At 37.3% G+C, this 18,470-nt stretch overlaps 1 protein-coding gene across 1 annotated transcript in view; it reads left to right on the top strand.

Annotated features, from left to right (window-relative positions):
• LOC126819637 (uncharacterized) overlaps positions 1-18,470 on the top strand; it is a 123,558-nt gene that overhangs the window by 63,155 nt on the left and 41,933 nt on the right. Inside the window, exon 3 of the mRNA XM_056100401.1 lies at positions 15,140-15,252. Within this exon, the coding sequence (XP_055956376.1) occupies positions 15,140-15,252 (113 nt within the window). The remainder of the gene's footprint in view (positions 1-15,139; positions 15,253-18,470) is intronic.

The following is an 18,470-nucleotide window of genomic DNA, read 5'->3' as shown; positions in this document are numbered from 1 at the left end:
CTTGAAAGATGAACCGTCGACCTGCACGTTGAGCAAAGGACAGAACTATCTCCCGCCAGGATGTGGTCACGGTAGTACACACCAGTGACCCTTCCTTGAACAATATGCAAGTCCGCTCTGCTAGTCATGGTGATTCCTCCCCACACCATAACAGACCCACGCCCGAATCTGTCATGCTGTCTGACGTTAACGTTAGCATGATGCTCATTTGGACGCCTCCAAACGCGAGCACGCCTATCGGTGAAATCTAGAGTAAATCTGGACTCATCTGAGAACATTACACGCGCCCACCGACGATTACCCCAATTTCTACGCTGCCTACGCCATTGACGCTTGTTTGCCATGCAAATGGGCTGCATGTAGCCGATTTCTAATAGTTTGGGGTGTAACTCGAATTCCTGTAACTTGGTACAAGTTTACAGAAAGCTGATTGGCCGTTTGTCCTCGATTTCGCAGGACCTGTGTATGAATGTATCGACCCTGGGCTTATGTAGTGTTCTAGGACGACCTGAACGAGGTCTATCATCAGCATTGTGTGTTTGTTGGTACCGGTTCCACACTATGCTGATCACAGACTGTGACAACTTAAGCATGTTGGCTTCTGCTCGCTGTGTAGAACCCATTTGAAGTATGCCAATAGCACGTAGACGTTCATCATGTTGAAGTAACACACTAAAGCAAAGATACGCTAAACAGTAAATCTTATGCAAGAACCGATAGGAAAGCAAACATGGATAGGGTAAACCAGCAAGCGGCAGTTTTCGTCAACCCTTCCTTGAAGTGTCAAATTTGACAATGAACACCTCCCACGTGTATGGCGCTATTGCGTGTCGCACGTACAGCTCAGTGGCTATGTTGGGGCGATAAGTTCTTCATCTGTGAACATACTCTCAAAGCATATGAAGTGTCCATGACTATTTATCATATCACAACCTGCATAGGTATTTTCATTTCAATATCCCCTACTTTTTTGAAGAGTATATATTAAGATACAAATGTTAATTTTAGTATACAAATGTCAAAATACGACATCAAATGTCGAAATACGACATCATTTGTCGAAATGCGACATCAAATGTCGAAATAAGAATTAAGGACTATGAAATAAGAACTAAGAATTAAGAACAGTGAACAAAGAGCTGTTTGGTCTTCCATACCCCACACAACAAGGTCTTCTATTCTTAAACCTAAACGGTAAATTACAAATCAGCGATGATCAAGATGATAAACTTATCTTTCGAATGCCTTTATTTGTTTTGTATCTAAATTCCCTGATCTTCGATGTAAATTTTGCGACCATATAGCGCCAATCAGCACATATAACTTTTATAACTTCCCTTTTAACGTCAACGACAATATGAACTGTAACATAAAAAAACCCTCATATGCCTTGACTTGTACTAGTTGTCGCCACTTTTACATTGGAGAAAAGGGTATCTAAGGGATATAGTATGCAACCATCGACGGGTTTATGAAATTGAAAACGGGCCCTTATTTGTAATTAGACACATATTTAACCGTACACAACACCTACAAATTTATTAACCCAGCTGCTTTCAGAATCAAATTTTAACAACCATGGCTAATGCATAGTTACATTCCAAATTTAACCCAACTTCAAAAGGCAATATATATTCATGTGTTGCAGGTTTTAAATATCGATCGAATAAGCGCGTTCCTGCAAAAAATTTAATCATTTGACAATGCTTCCAGTCGAACTGTTAGTCTATGGAAGCCCGTCAGTTACAATATTCAGCTGACCAAAGGAGACCCCCAAAGAAACGTACTGGAAAATGCTAAAGAAAAACATAATACTGGACACGACATATTAAAATATTTAGACAGAATTAGATATTTACTTTTTTAGTCGTGAGACTAGTTACTTATAAATAAGATGTTTAAACTTTAGTTACTTATTGTTACTTTGAGATCTCTCCTCCCTGATCGGGGTTAATTAGCTATAACTCTTAGCCTGGGTCTATTGTTCATGACCGAACAAAGTTTCGCCAAAATTTAATCCCTTCGGCGTCGTGCGACTGAACCGTTCAGATTATGGGAAGCCTACAATTACTTTTGCAGTCATTTCCCTTGATCTTCTTTTAAAATCCAGTGGACAATTTGGATTATTTTGTCGTGTTTTAAACATGCATTATATATAAGAGCTAAATCGGGCTATTACAGATCTTTCCTTTGGAAATTGATTCACATGACAAGCCCATAATCAATTTTCTAGATCATCGGGTTAAAGAAACACGATTGCCATTTTATAATTTAATTTAAGAATGGATAATCTAAGCTTTGTTTATTATTTATTTTAAAGATACGTTATGTAAGAGCTAAATCTGGCTATTGCAAGTCTTGCCTCTGGCAATTTCTTCACATGACAAACCCATACTCAGTTCTCTAAACCATCGGTTTAATGGATTGAAACACGATTGCCATTTAATAATTTAATTTAAGAATGGATAATCTAGGCTTGTTTATTATCGTAACAGTGGTAGCAATGAAAATCCAACATTCATTATTTCGCTCAGAATAAGGTACTTTAACTGAAATTTTCTAGTATATATTCTTTGTTCCTTATCTATCTTTAAACTATTATAACCAGAACTATAAGCTCTTTATTCAAATCTTACATAATGCATCTTTAACCATATACGAAATGAAGTGAAATGAGGTTTAACGTCCTACTGTTCTGTCCCGAAGGACGGGAGGTCGGGTGTTCGATCTCTGCATTGTCCGAGAAAGTTTATCGAGATTTTCCGGTGTGGTTCCCCCTTGTCAGTGATGCAGGACGGAGGGCCTGACAAGGACAACAGTCTAGCCGTCCCGTGTACACATTGGCGTGCACGTAAAAGAGCCCTTGACAGTTGGAATTCGATTTAAGAGTAGGCCGTAGTGCATTTTATATGTGGTCGTATATTGTCGTCGCCCCCGTCCGTCCGTCCGTCCGTCGGTCCGGCGTCCACAATTGCTTGTGGACGCTCCAGAGGCTAAAGTTAATATCCGATTGACTTTAAATTTATATACAGTGTTTAAGGCCATGAAACGAAGAAGCCTATTGATTTTCAGCGATTTCCGATAATTAATGCCAGAGTTATGGTCCTTGATCACTTCAAAAAATCTTGTGGGCGCTCTAGAGGCTAAAGTTAATATCCGATTGACTTTAAATTTATACACAGTGTTTAAGGTCATGAGACGAAGAAGCCTATTGATTTTCAGCGATTTCCGATAATTACTGCCAGAGTTATGGCCCTTGATCACTTTAAAAAATCTTGTGGACGCTCTACAGGTCAAAGTTAATATCCGATTGACTTTAAATTTATACACAGTGTTTAAGGTCATGAGACGATGAATGAAGCCTATTGATTTTCAGTAATTTCAGATAATTACTGCCAGAGTTATGGCCCTTGATCACTTTGAAAAATCTTCTGGACGCTCTAGAGACTAAAGTTAATATCCGATTGACTTTAAATTTATACACAGTGTTTAAGGTCATGAGACAAAGACGTCTATTCATTTTCAGCGATTTTCGATAATTACTGCCAGAGTTATGGCCCTTGATCACTTCAAAAAATCTTGTGGACACTCTAAAGGCCAAAGTTAATATCCGATTGACTTTAAATTTATACACAGTGTTTAAGGTCATGAGACGAAGAAGCCTATTGGTTTTCAGCGATTTCCAATAATTACTGCCAGAGTTTAAGAGCTTGAGACGAACAAGTATATTGATTTTCAATGAATTTTTATGACTTGAACAGCTAAATCCATGATATTAAAAGTTTTGTATACTAAAGGTTAGCATGGGGCAGAACTTTATAAAAACCAAACAAATTCTAATGGTTTTCTGATAATTACTTCATGAGTTGTTACTCTTAATCAGATTTTAGTGTATTATAAATGTTTCATTACCGAAAGAAGTAAAAATATGCGACAACACTTGTTGACTGCCCGGACGATTTAGCTGCTGTGGGCGTATGTTTCGTTGCCTGGCAACCTATCTTTCTATATTCTAATAAAGATAGATAATGATTACAGTAACTTGAATCAACTTTTAGAACAAAATAGACGCCCACGTTCTAATGCTGCCCTAATGTAGATAATAGTCTAACATACTTAGTAAATCGATCCAATTTATATTGTTTGGGTTATAAGCATACATTTCAAGTGTCAACAAAATCGGATAAAAATTGTGACCTCTATAGGGTCCACAACCTTGATATACCATATTTTTACCTATTTGAGAACGAAGATCGGATAAAAATTGTGACCTCTATAGGGTCCACAACCTTGATATACCATATTTTTACGCTATTTGAGAACGAAGGGCGGCCATTTTGTCTGTCAGTTTTGGGCCGATTTTCACGAAATTCGAACTTAGCCGACCTTAGGGTGTAACGGGGATATAATAATACGGTGTTTTAAATCAGATAAAAATTATGACCTCTATAGGGTCCACAAGCTAAAAACGCGATTTTTCGTACAATCAGGGGCCAGAATTCAGGAAGATACGGTCCGATATGCGCGAATGTCGAAAGGAACCAAGATCTTTGGGTTATAAACTTACATTTAAAGTGTCAACAAAATCGGATAAAAATTGTGACCTCTATAGGGTCCACAACCTTGATATACCATATTTTTACCTATTTGAGAACGAAGATCGGATAAAAATTGTGACCTCTATAGGGTCCACAACCTTGATATACCATATTTTTACGCTATTTGAGAACGAAGGGCGGCCATTTTGTCTGTCAGTTTTGGGCCGATTTTCACGAAATTCGAACTTAGCCGTCCTTAGGGTGTAACGGGGATATAATAATACGGTGTTTTAAATCAGATAAAAATTATGACCTCTATAGGGTCCACAAGCTAAAAACGCGATTTTTCGTACAATCAGGGGCCAGAATTCAGGAAGATACGGTCCGATATGCGCGAATGTCGAAAGGAACCAAGATCTTTGGGTTATAAACTTACATTTAAAGTGTCAACAAAATCGGATAAAAATTGTGACCTCTATAGGGTCCACAACCTTGATATACCATATTTTTACCTATTTGAGAACGAAGATCGGCCATTTTGTCTGTCTGTTTTGGGCCGATTTTCACGAAATTCGAACTGAGCCGTGCTTAGGGTTTAACGATGATATAATAATACGGTGTTTTAAATCAGATAAAAATTATGACCTCTATAGGGTCCACAAGCTAAAAACGCGATTTTTCGTACAATCAGGAGCCATAATTCATGAAGTTACGGTCCGATATGCGAGAATATCGAAAGGAACCGAGATCTTTGGGTTATAAGCATACATTTCAAGTTTAAACCAAATCGGATAAAAATTGTGACCTCTACAGTGTTCACAAGCTAAAAACGTGATTTTTCGTACAATCAGGGGCCATAACCCATGAAGTTTCAGTCCGATACATGCCAATATTAAAAAGAACCGAGATCTTAGGGTGATAAACCTATATTTCAAGTTTCATTGAAATCGGATAAAAATTGTGACCTGTAGACTGTTCACAAAGAATATCGCCCAAATGAGCCAATACTAGCGGGGTCTGGGAAGACTTGGAGACCGGGAACCCAATACCTCAAATTTTCAATATTTTGTGTATTCAGTTTTTTTTTGGTAATTAGTGTTGTTTGTCGGTATTTAGTGTTTTTTCGATATTTAGGGGTTTTCAGATTTTTTCGGTAATTAGTATCAAATTTATTTTTCGGTACTTTTCGGATTTTATCAGATTTATTTTTCGGTACTTTTAGGATGTTTTCGGCATTTTTCGGTATTTGGTATTGCCCTAACACGAAGTGACTTGGTTTTGTTCCGGTAAGTGGACATGATATTTATAAATTCAAGCATTGGCATTCATCTATTAAGTGTTGTATAGCTCTATACATAAAGTTTATTTTGGGCGTTTTAAATTCGTTTATTGATGTCTTAATTTCGCAGTTGTAAACCTTTTTAAAATATAAAACAAGTAGCATTAAAGTAAAAATAAAAATCCGGGTTTTATAATGGAAGTGGCCAGATTTACAAGCAAAGATTCATTTTAAAACTAAACATATTTTCTAACATGTACCAATTTTGTCGTAGAGCAAGGCGACCGTGAACTATTTACATTTACATGAAAGTCTGGCTATATAAATTATTCTAACACGGTTTTTGATGTAACCAGTCTTTTAATAAGCTCTAGGAGTGGCTTAACACAGGGTGATACGTATGTTCTCCAGATGAAATTGGGTAATAATTTATAATTTGAAACGCTTCAATACGCCCCTTTCCTCAGTGCTGAAACGTATCTTGTACTACAAGATTTTGATAATTTTGATTAGGTGCTCTCTTTTAATTTGAGAGATATCTTACACGGCTACTACCTGTAATCTAAATCCGTCTAGGATTCATAAACACGACTATCTGATTTCATATACATAAAAAACAAACATGCACTCTTAATCTGCTGCTTGTCAATTCTGGAAATACATCGGTGAAATGACTAATTTTTTTCAGGTAAGCGGCCTCTGGGCACTGAGGTTGAGTCCCAACTAAATGATACCAATAAGTAGAGGATGGCCATATACATGTACTCATAATTTACGAGGAATTTGTTAGCATATCTACCGATCTTGCTTTGCCCCATAAACTATGGCGATAATTTTAATTCATGTAATGTCAAACGCTGATGTACAAAACCTTTTAACGGATAACGACAGTCAGTACTATAAACCTGGCGATTATATAATTCTAGCTTATCCACAGATTGTTTAATTTACACTGTTAACATGGTTTATATAACTTGCCCTTTGGGGGTCAATACGCTCCTACAATATATTTTAAAGTACAAACCACGTTCTTCAATGTTCAACAGTCGTTTGAAGCTTTTATTAAAATTTAAAGCATAAGATATAGGCGTATATTTTACAGAGAAAGATTTGCTCCGGTTGTAGATTTGATTGAAAACTACCAGACTGATTATTTAAGTGTCTAGGTCGGTGGGGGCAAAGCTCAGTATCATGACCATCAGTGATTTACGCCATGTTAGCCAAATTAATGAGATCAAAAACTCAACCGGCCATACCGTCTTATCTTAACACATCCAATATAGCGTTATTAAAGCATAATTATAGAGAAATGTGAATTCCATTAAAAACCTAGTATATACCCACTTTCCACATCATCCAATTGTTAATAATGTCGATGTATATAAATGCTAAGGGTTAGTTAAGTTAGTTTCGAGATTCGAATATGTACACAACGTGCCAAATCTAATATAATCACAATAACCATAGAGCCAAACCAATCTAACAGCCTCCCATACCTGTCAACTCAGGATTTGGTGCATTTTCATAAAATGGAAACGTTCAGAAACACTTTTTATATCCAATTTCATCGGTCTGTAAAAGAAATAAAATCGAACTCTGAAGCTTCCCTTTTTTGTTCTATAGAGTTTATCGTAGATCCCAACATTTAAAGATTCCAAAGTTTTTTTTTTTACTAATTCAGGATAATATGTACGGTAGGTGTCTGCAAATAGTCGAGATAATGATAATGCTTGACCGTCTTGTAAAATGATCAATGGCTATTTATATGTTTAGTTGACTTTCACAAAAGCTGTTTGATTATCTGTAAATATGCTTTGTAAATAGCAATGAAATTAAAATATGTCGTTTATTAAAATACATCCCACGATACGATGTAAGACCACAGAAACACATGTTATTCCGAATTCCTACATTATTAATTCTATAATATAATATATTGAACATGTTGACTGTAATCTTTTATTAAACAGCTGGAATTGAGGTTCAAACATTCCATATAGAATTTCTAGTTTATAATTGATAATATATGGCTTTACTTTTTTATTTATGGGTTAAATGAAGTGCGCTTACAGATAACAGAGTCTCTGAAAATTGTCCTCTCGCGATTTTGAAATAAGATGTGTAACAAAAGGTAAAACGCCTTCTGTTTCCTTTTTTAACAACTTGGAAATGCCAGAATTTGTGTCTTTAAAGTGTTGCAGTCTTACCTCTGTGAAATCTTTCGGGCGATTTTTGGAGATGAAGTTCAATTTAAAAAAAACCAAAAAAAAAAACCAAAAAAACCCCCATGTTACGACAGACTTGAATAGACTGAAATGTCATGAATTTAACACTGAGGGGAGAATTACTAGTCTTTGTACAACAACCGAAAACAGCAAATTAGCAGCTTACTGATCAGCTTTGGCATTGGAAAATAAAAAACGGTCATGTTCGAAGACATGCATAATTGAAAATCAATGTTTCGTGCCGTTTCTGATTTAGCGAGAACTGGTCACATTATATAGTATTTCGGACAATAGCCCAATAAGTTTACTTGTTTATATTTGTCTCACAATTATTTTATCTCTTCCGCCTGGTTAGTTTCATCAAGTCAACATTTGCAACCATTCTAAATTCTGTGTTAAAATTCATTCTGTTACCACCTGCTTTTTTAATGATAGGTGGTTCAGTAAATTTCTCTTTATTTAATTTTAAATCTCCGTTGGGTAGCTGCTTTAGTTAAACATACATTATGCAAGAGCTATATCTGCCTATTACATGTCTTTCTTTAGGCCTGCAATGTTATATAAACTGTTAATTAGACATTTATTAACAAAACAAGACCACAATCAACTCTCGATGGAATCGGATAATCGAGATTTTAACTAGATTAGAACAGTTCGCCATTTAAAAATTTAATTTAAAAATGGGAAAGCGAGGCTAAGTCTCGAATATACCAGTGCTCTGGTTACCACAATGCACACATCTTATCAAAACTACAAACGGTGATAACTTGAGTCAGAATAAAGTAATTAAAATGGAATTTTCAATATTTTTATTTTGCATTATCTATTTTTGAACTATAATAGTCAGAATGGCCAGCTCTTTATCTAAATCTTAACTAATGTATCTTTAAGAAGTTTTTTTCTTTCACGATTTAAAACCTTTGATATCAATCTACCGTATTTGGTTTACATTGCCCAATTTATTACAATGTGATGTCGGGGGGGGGGGGGGTTGTCACTATTACATTATTCAAGATGGCAGAAATTAACAGAAGTGCGGAAGACATTTTCCTAAGATGGTACATGAAGGACTACTAAGTGAGAAACCCTTTGAGTAATAACTATTAGTGAGTGCTAACTCATAAATTTCTGTATAGGTTATTAACCTACCCGAGGTTGATATGCAAGAGAACACGCGGGAGAGTAGGTTTATATCCGACATATACAACGCCATTTCACCCTTCTATTAAAAGGCAACAATGATTGGATAATTGCTCGATATGTTCAGAGAAGGATTTGACCGACTGTTTTAAGTGGACTGTACCCAAAAATACTTTACAAGGGAACTCTTGGGCGATAAATACTTTCAAGTCTTGGAGTGTGTGGAGAAATAATCGAAATGTGGACGGGAAGAAAATTCTGAAAGATATCTTAGACATGGAGTATGGATATGGATAACCGATTTAAATATGCTGATAAGTAAGCCGTCTATTTCGATCCTGAATGCTACAAACTGTACCATAATTTTTAATTGTCAAAAGAATAACAATTTATTTCTGTGTTCTTTGTATTATTTCGATCATCTACGTCATCAGCGGTTGATATGAGCCGAATATATCGACCTGAGATGACGTCATTAGCGGTTGATATGAAATATCAACTTGTCATGACGTCATCAGCGGTTGATATGAACCGAATATATCAACCTATGATGACGTCATGACAGGTTGTTATGAGATATAACTGCTATGGACATCAAAGAAAAATCTACCGCCAGTTGTATATCAACGGGATATCACACCTTAGTTATACAAAACACTTGCCGATTATACAATCGCATTAACTCACTGGGAGTAAATACATCACATTAGATTCACTTATATGTCGAGAGTATTTATAATCTTTAATTTTAAGCTTATTAAAGGTGATTTACTGAAACATATTGTGAAATGTCCCCTCCCCCATAAAATACCTGACATGGAGTCAGTCATTTCAGACTAAATGTAAAGCATGCGAAAATACAACGCAACGCCAATGCAATGTTTCGATGATTATTATAGACCTCTGACGTCATGATTGATATTTAGTGATTGGATCATCAAGCCTCTTCATTTTCTGGCGGATATTTTACACTAACAGGAAATAACAATATGTCGTCAGATGGTCGTCTGGTGCACATATAATGATTACTGGTGCAACGTGTGTGTTACATCCATATGACATTGCTTTGACAACGATCTCTCCTGGGGTGCGCTCCCAATTAGATCATCATAATGGTATTGTCTTATATGACCCGTTTCTCTGTGGTCGTGGGGGGTCACCTTTTAAAGACGCATTCCCAGATTCCACAGGGCAAGTGTTGATAAATTGGGTATACCCGAAGAAACGGCACAGTTATATAAGCGATAGGAATCAAACTGTTTTTGTAAATAACGCTTACTCGTCGACCCTACCGCTTAATTCTGGAGTACCCAGGGCTCTGTATTGGGTCCATTCTTATTTCTTGTGTACATAAACGATATCCAAGATTCTTTGGAAAATACTGCCAGATTATTTGCTGATGACACCGCAATTGGTTGCACCCAATCTCGTGTATATGAAATAGAAACTTCATTAAACGCTGACTTATTCAAACTAAACTCGTGGTCCAAGGATTAGCTGATAAAATTTAATCCTTCTAAAACAAAAGTATTGCATTTCCGCAAAACTTTCGAGAACGCCACAACTTTATATTTTGGTAATGAATCATTAGATGCTGTAGTTAACCACAAACACCTTGGCGTTACTCTATCAAACGACTGTAAATAGTCGGAATATGTCGATATTATTTGTAAAGCTGCCTCTCAACGTTTAAATATATTAAGAAAATGTAAATATACTTTTAGGCGAAAAACATTAGAAATTATTTACAAATCTTTCATAAGATCCGTACTTGAATACGCTTGTGAATCGTTGGATTGTTGTAATGTATCTGATCGCGATAAACTTGAAATAATTTAACTCTAGGCAGTTAGAATTATTACATGACTCCCGAAATAGACATGTAAATAGGCTTTGTATTATGAAACTGGCTTAGTTAATTTATCAAACAAAACGTCGCAGGATAAGAAGACTCTTTTTCACAAAATTATTTATCACAATTATCCACACTGTTTTACAGATAAATTAACAGAGCTTAATTATAACCTACGTAACAATGCTAATATCCACGTTCCGTTTTGTAAATCCTCATTATATCAAAAGTCATTTATCCTCCAAACTGTAAACGACTGGAACAACTTACACGAATCTATTAAAACAATTCCTGATATTAACCACTTTAAATCCAAATTAAATAGTACCAACAATGGCCATGTAACAGAAAAGAAAATATTATGCATACTAGAATACGTCACCAGTGTAGTTCGCTAAATTCAGATCTCCATAAAATTAAATTGATTAATAGCCCTCAGTGTAATTGTTTATATCCAAATGAAAACGCAAACCATTTACTTTTACCGTGTAACCAATTTAATAGTGAAAGAACAAAATTATTTTAATCCTTGACCCTCTCCCCTACGATTAATGTGCACACCCTATTGTTGGGCGACACCAATTTATCAAACCATCAAAACAACTAATTGTTCGAAAAAGTGTGTTCATATATAAAAGCAATTAAACGTTTTAAATGTTGTTTGTAAGCTGTGTTAATTTGCACCTTGTTCTTTGCTGTTTGTTTATTTGTCTGTTATTTATTATGTATATTAGATCTATATTTGTTACATCTCACAATTCTCCAAGTAAACTGCACTATTATATTTATACAATTTCTGAATATGGAAAGGACGTTTCTAAGTTTTAATAACTTTTGTCCAATCCAATTGTATAAATTTGTTGATGCAGTAAAATATGTTTAAACTGAACAGCACAAAGAATTTTTGTGAACGTTTAAGATCAAATTCTGTTGTGCGAAATATGGTAGACGAGTGCACCCTAACGTGGTAAGTGCCTTCTGCCTTTCTACAATTAACTTAAAGTAGAAACGTAACACATGCGCATCAGCTGTCATAAGCCACGTTAATTTATATACAAACATGCATATCTGTATTTTGTACAAGTGTGTGAACAGTCCTATCTAGAATTTCAAATGCGTTTCAATATTTTGAGTGCTCTTATTTTTGTTAGATCAGCGTTTTATTTATATCTGCATTATCAATATGTATTCTACTACCCCTTCCGTTGTCAAAAATAGAAACGCCTTTGATAGTTGTGTGTGTGTGTGTGGGTGTCAGTAATTAATTTTAGAAACAGGAATATATTATCCATCTGTTCAGGAAATGACGTAGGAATTTAATTCACAATGTTTTTTATGCCTAAAAAAGAATCCACCAAGTTCACTTAGGCTTTAGGGTATACATTTGGCTATATTACTGGAACATCGCGGGTTTAAAATGTATAAGCGTAATATTCGCGATTGGCGTTCAACCACTAAATCGTGCCTGTATTGGCGACACGAAAAGACGCTTGAAGAATAGTGTTATGATGATGAAGTCTCGATTATCTATTTTTAATTAGATTATTAACTTGCGATCGTGTTTAAATCCGTTGAAAATCTCAACCATCCGATCGATAGTGTAGAGAGTTTATTATGGCCTTGGCATGTGAATAAATGTCTAATTAATGAATTATATAACATTTGTGGGGGTTGGATGACCGAATGGTTAGCACGTGCGCGCTGTATCATAAGGTCTGCCATTGAGTCAACTGGCGTGGTTTAGATTCCCCGGTTGTACGTGGCAAGGAGTAGGATCGCCTGTCCAACCTCGAGGGTTTTCTCCGGGTCCTCCGGTTTCCTTCCACTGATAAAGACCCCTACGCGCAAGCGAATTGTTGAAATAAAATAGAACCATGTGTCAAGTGGACGTTCAACCCCATCTCTCTCTCTCTCTCTCTCTCTCTCTCTCTGTCTCTCTCTCTCGTGTCTCTCGCTTTATATAACATTTGAGACTAAACGAAAGATCTGCAATAGGCAGATTTAGCCCTTACATACTGCATCTTTAAGGAACATTCAATAATATGGCTCAAATTTTGGAATGTGTATTTATCTAAATAAAAATAGTCGTTTGAAAGTATCTATTAACGCATTAATTTGAACAGTTATAACCGCTCATATCCAGGCGTTAACGTCCCGAAATGACCAAGTATGTGTCGAGTGGACGTTAAACCCCACATCTCTCTCTCTCTCTCTCTCTATCTATCTATCTCGTCTCTCTCGCTTTATATAACATTTTAGACTGAACGAAAGATCTGCCATAGGCAGATTTAGCTCTTACATACTGCATCTTTAAGGAACATTCAATAATATGGCTCAAATTTTGGAATGTGTATTTATCTAAATAAAAATAGTCGTTTGAAAGTATCTATTAACCGCTCATATCCAGGCGTTAACGTGTTGGCTATTTGCATTCACTCAGCGCTATAAATGACTGCTTGCTACACAACATTAATGTTATAATCTGCCTTTGGATTGTCCGTTCGTACCTCGAGGCTTAACGTCCGCTTCCACCTTGGGGGATATCGCAGACAAGTGGTCCTGTGAAACTTGCAAGGGGAGTCAAATGATAGGCTAGTCACACATAGGTAGGAGACGCGAGGTCGGTTAGGAGGCCTATCTGATTCGGTTTCCTTTGGTAAAGACACAATGCCTTTTGAAGGGTAGCGTCCAAGGTAAGTTTCATCCAAAGGAATTGCCCTCAGTAATAGGGTATTTCATAAGAGACCGTAGGAATGGTGGTAGGCGTGCTCAGCCTGGCCCGCCATCAAGGATATGATCTCGCCGAGGCTGGATTGGTATGGAGGGTAGAACCGGCTGGCAGATGGGCCTAAGGGCCTACCGCCTGTCTGACTTTGGTCCTGTCAATTAGAAAGTAAACATTTGACGGGCCAGGCGTTGTCGTGCCATCCATTGGGTGTTGAGGTAAACCTTAATTCGTCACAGACTAGAACAGATACCAGTATCACACACGAAATCTCGTGTCTGTCACCCTAGGATAGAGTAGGTTGGGAACTTTGAGGGCCATGTTAGAGTCACTCACTTTAAATTTATCAGTGAGAGATTTTCTTTTAGCTGAGAGGCAACCACAGTCTACTAAGATAAGTGTTGAAGATACTTCCGCGTCGCAGCTACACCGTACATGCTTGAAATTCTAAGCGTCTATTTCACCCCGGCTTTGTTACTAACCAGCAACTATTTCTGCGGGGATGGTTTACAATTAACTTAGCATTTAAGGATTCATCGGATCTAAATCTGCATGTGTCGGGTGCATCTGATGCGGAGCACGACCATACTTTTAAACTCGTTAATGCTATAAAGGAGGGGGTTGGATGGCTAAATGGTTAGCGTGCGCGCGCTGTATCATAAAGTCTGTCATTGAGTCAAGTGGCGTGGTTTCGATTCCCCGGTTGTACGTGACAAGGAGTAGGGTCGCCTGTCCAACCTCGTGGGTTTTCTCCGGGTCCTCCGGTTTCCTTCCACTGCTAAAGACCCCTACGCGCAAGCGAATTAATAAAATTAAACCATATGTTAGTCCCGAAATGACCTAGTTTGTGTCGAGTGGACGTTAAACCCCCATTTCTCTCTCTCTCGCTTTAAAGGAGTTCGACACTTGGCACTGTCACGTTTGACACTTTTGTTCAGGAACTCTCAGTAGGCGTGCCAATGATGGGCTTGAGTTTGCCTAATTATGTCACTCGCCGCATTTTTTGCCTTTGGAACTTCGGTGTCATTTTTATACGCACACATCCGTCAACAACTGGCTTGAGTTTTTGGCGCACTTTAACCTATCGATTTTCAGTGTTCCATAGGTTTTCGTTCCAGAGTTATGCCCCCTTTGCCAAAGACCGTGTGAACGAGATAGAGGCTACATTTTTTCAATCATATATGCAGTATTTAAATCAGTAAAACAAAGAAACCGATTGACTGTCAGCAATTTCCGTTAATTACTTCTACAGTTATGACCCTTGTTTCACTTTGTTGAACCACGTGTGTTTCGTTGCTTGGCAACCTATTTATACACGTTGTGATAGATATATAACTTAGCAGGCCGGATTACATTTTCATATTCTTCTTACATTTTCAGAAGGGTGCTTGGAGTAAATGGGGCAAATGGACAGATTGTTCAGTACGATGTGGTACCGGAATATCAAAAAGAGAAAGAATATGCGAGAATCCATACAGACCATCCATGGCGTCGTAAGTACACAAGTCCCTTTTCCTACCCATTGGTCCACACCTATTCGGAGAATCATGGAAATACTCACATCTTAGTTCAAGATATTCGTCCCATCAACCCCATGCCTTATTATTAATGCAAACATATCGGAAAATCTGGACTTATATTCTTAATAACAGTATATATTCTAACATTAATTCGAACATTACTATGCATATCTAATTAACCTACTGCTATCTGGTTAGTTAATATCAATTGAAGTATGGAAGTATATATCCTGAGTTCCGACATTAATGTCAGCTGTGCATATTTAATTACTTTAATCTGATTGGTAAATGTGGTGTATGTCGCATCAGGGCCGGCGGAAGCAATTCTTGATTAAGGGGTGGGGGGCTACCATCCTAGGTCGTTAGAAGAGAGTACAGGGGCCGCCTAGGCCCCGGAAGCTCTCCGGGGTCTAGATAGTCGGAAACGCCTTCTGAACGATTTCTGGCTAATAAAATAACTCAGCAATGAAGTGAAATTTTATTTCTTTTCTAACTCTTTAACCATGAGCTATGGTGACTTAATCCCTGCGATACTGAACTTGACAAACATATGCGTAATAATACCAAGGTTGCGAACACTCTAGAGGTCACGGTTTTTATCGGATTTTTGATGAAACTTACAATGTATCTTTATTGCCAAAAGATCTCGGTTCCTTTCGATATTGGCGCATATGGGACCGTCACTTCCTGGATTGTGGCCCCTGATTGTGCGAACAATCACATTTTAGTTTGTTGACCTTGTAGAAGTAACAGTTTTCATTTCATTGAAAAAGCCGTTCAATTATATCAGGACACAATTTTTATCTGATCTATCTCCCAAAGGTATCAACTCCGATTATACGAAAATCAGGTTTTTAGCTTATGGACACTCCAGGGGTCACAATTTTCATCAAATTTTGATGAAACTTGAAATGTATGTTTGGCTCCTTTCCATATTCGTACATATCGGATTGTAACGTCCTGGATTATAGCCCCTGATTATGGGGAAAATCGCGTTTTTAGCTTGTGGTTCCTCTAGAGGTTACAATTTTATATCCAATTTAAAAGGCATTCGAATATATCACGTTACACCATAATTACGGTTGAGTTCGTATTTCCTGAAAATCGGACCGAACTCCCTTAAAAGCATATAATACGCAGGTTAGATCTAAATTTTAAGGCCACCTGCAGATTTCGCCAAGTTCACGTGATGTAAACAGGGCTAGCGGCAACCCTAACCCAAGACCTAGCCCTTACCCTAACCCTAAGCCACAATCCCCGTGAAAAGTCACGCGTCCTAACCCTTGACAAAATCTGCCGGTGGCCTTAATAATTAGATCTGATCATAATACCCAGGTTGTGGAGTATCCAGAAGTTCGAATTTTGTATCCAATTCTTAAAATATATATTTATATCCCAAAGATCTGGGTTCCTTTCGATATTGGCTCGTATTGGACTGTAACTTTCTGGATTATGACCCCTTGATTGTATGAAATATCACGTTTTTAGCTTATGGGCCCGTCACAAGTTTTATCTTATTTTCAAAACTGTTCAAATATATAACCGTTACACCATAATTATGGTTGAGTCCGAATTTTCTAAACATCTTCCCGTCATATAGCCGCTCCCTGTTACACAAATAGTTCTTGGGGGAATTCAATTTTGGTGCGCATCTGCCCCTCCCTGCTTTTTACGCAAAATGTGAAATATGAATTTCCGTCAAATAGCCGCTCCTCGTTACGCAAATAGTATAATAAAAGCATATAATGTAATACACAGATTGTGGACCATCTAGAGGTCAAAATTTTAATCGATTGAGATGAAACTTAAAACGAGTATCACTAGTTCTTGGGGGAGTTCAATTTTGGTGCGCATCTGCCCCTCTCTGCTTTTTACGCAAAATACAACGGACGTGAGATGGACTTGAAAGATAGACTGTTCAGTTATCTAATCACGACCCGCGCAACCACGAGTCTCTTAACCCGGGGATCAGTATAGAGCATAGCAGGGTTTTGTTCTGAAAGTCTACGTTCTAGAAGTCTCACATCTATGTTAAAATCGGGTCTCTTTTTTTTTAATCGAATAGTTACTTGCATTCAATAACCTGGAGAAAGGAGTACTTGCGCCCAAATTAAAATCAGGTCTCTTTGTTTTTGATGGAATAGTTACTTGCGTTCAATAACCCGGAGAAAGGACTACTTGCGGCCAAATTACCCCCCCCCCCCCCACTCGGCTGGGCCTGAAAGGTAATATTTATAGTGATACATTACAAGGACGTGGATTTGTCATAACTTTTGGGCGCGGTGGGGGGGGGGGAAGGAATCCTGGAACTTGGAACATTTCATTTCCGAATCAAAATAATAATTACGAAGAGTTTATTGTGCCATTGTTATGATGACGGTATGGAAAAAGTTGCACAAAAAAATATTAGTTTTTCACGAAGTTATGTGAATCGTCCAAAGACGTTCATTCAACGAATGAACACTTTAGTAATCTTGATTTGATTGGGTTCTTGTGGGTCTTGATGGTTGCACGGGCGTATGGTGGTCGTGGATGGCTGCGTCGGAATTAGTGAAATTGGTTTTTGGTGATCTGTCCTTGTTGTGTTATTTCTTCTAGTTTACTATTTAGTTGTTTTTATACGCCCACATAGAAATGTGGACGTATATTGCCGTCGCCCCCGTCCGTCCGTCCGTCGTTCCATCGTCCACAATTTCTTGTGAACGCTCTAACGCCAAAAGTTATCATCCAGTTGTTTTAAAATTGATATATGTTGTTTGCATTAGTAGGATGAAGAAGCCTATTTAATTTCAATAATTTCCATTTATAACGTCTAAAGTTATGGCCCTTGTTTCACTTTGTTGAACCTTGTGAACGCTCTAACGCCAAAAGGTATCCTATTTTTCTGAAATTTATATGCATTATTTGAATTAGTGAAACGAAGAAGCCTATTGAATTTCAGCAATTTCTGTTTATTACTATATAGTTTGTTTCACTTTATTGAACCTTGTGAACGCTCTAACATCAAAAGTTATCTGCCGATTTGTATGAAATTTGCATGCGTTATTTAAATTAGCAAAGAGAAGAATCCTATTGAATTGCAGCAATTTCCGTTTATTACTTCTAGAGTTATGACCCTTGTTTCAATAATTTCTAGAGTTATGGCGGTTGTGAACCTTTTGAATGTTTGAATGACAAAAGTGATCATCTGA

Source organism: Patella vulgata, chromosome 4 (genome assembly GCF_932274485.2).
Source record: "Patella vulgata chromosome 4, xgPatVulg1.2, whole genome shotgun sequence".
In the NCBI taxonomy this organism is placed as follows: Eukaryota; Metazoa; Mollusca; class Gastropoda; family Patellidae; genus Patella; species Patella vulgata.
This window is presented reverse-complemented; position numbering and strand designations above follow the sequence as displayed.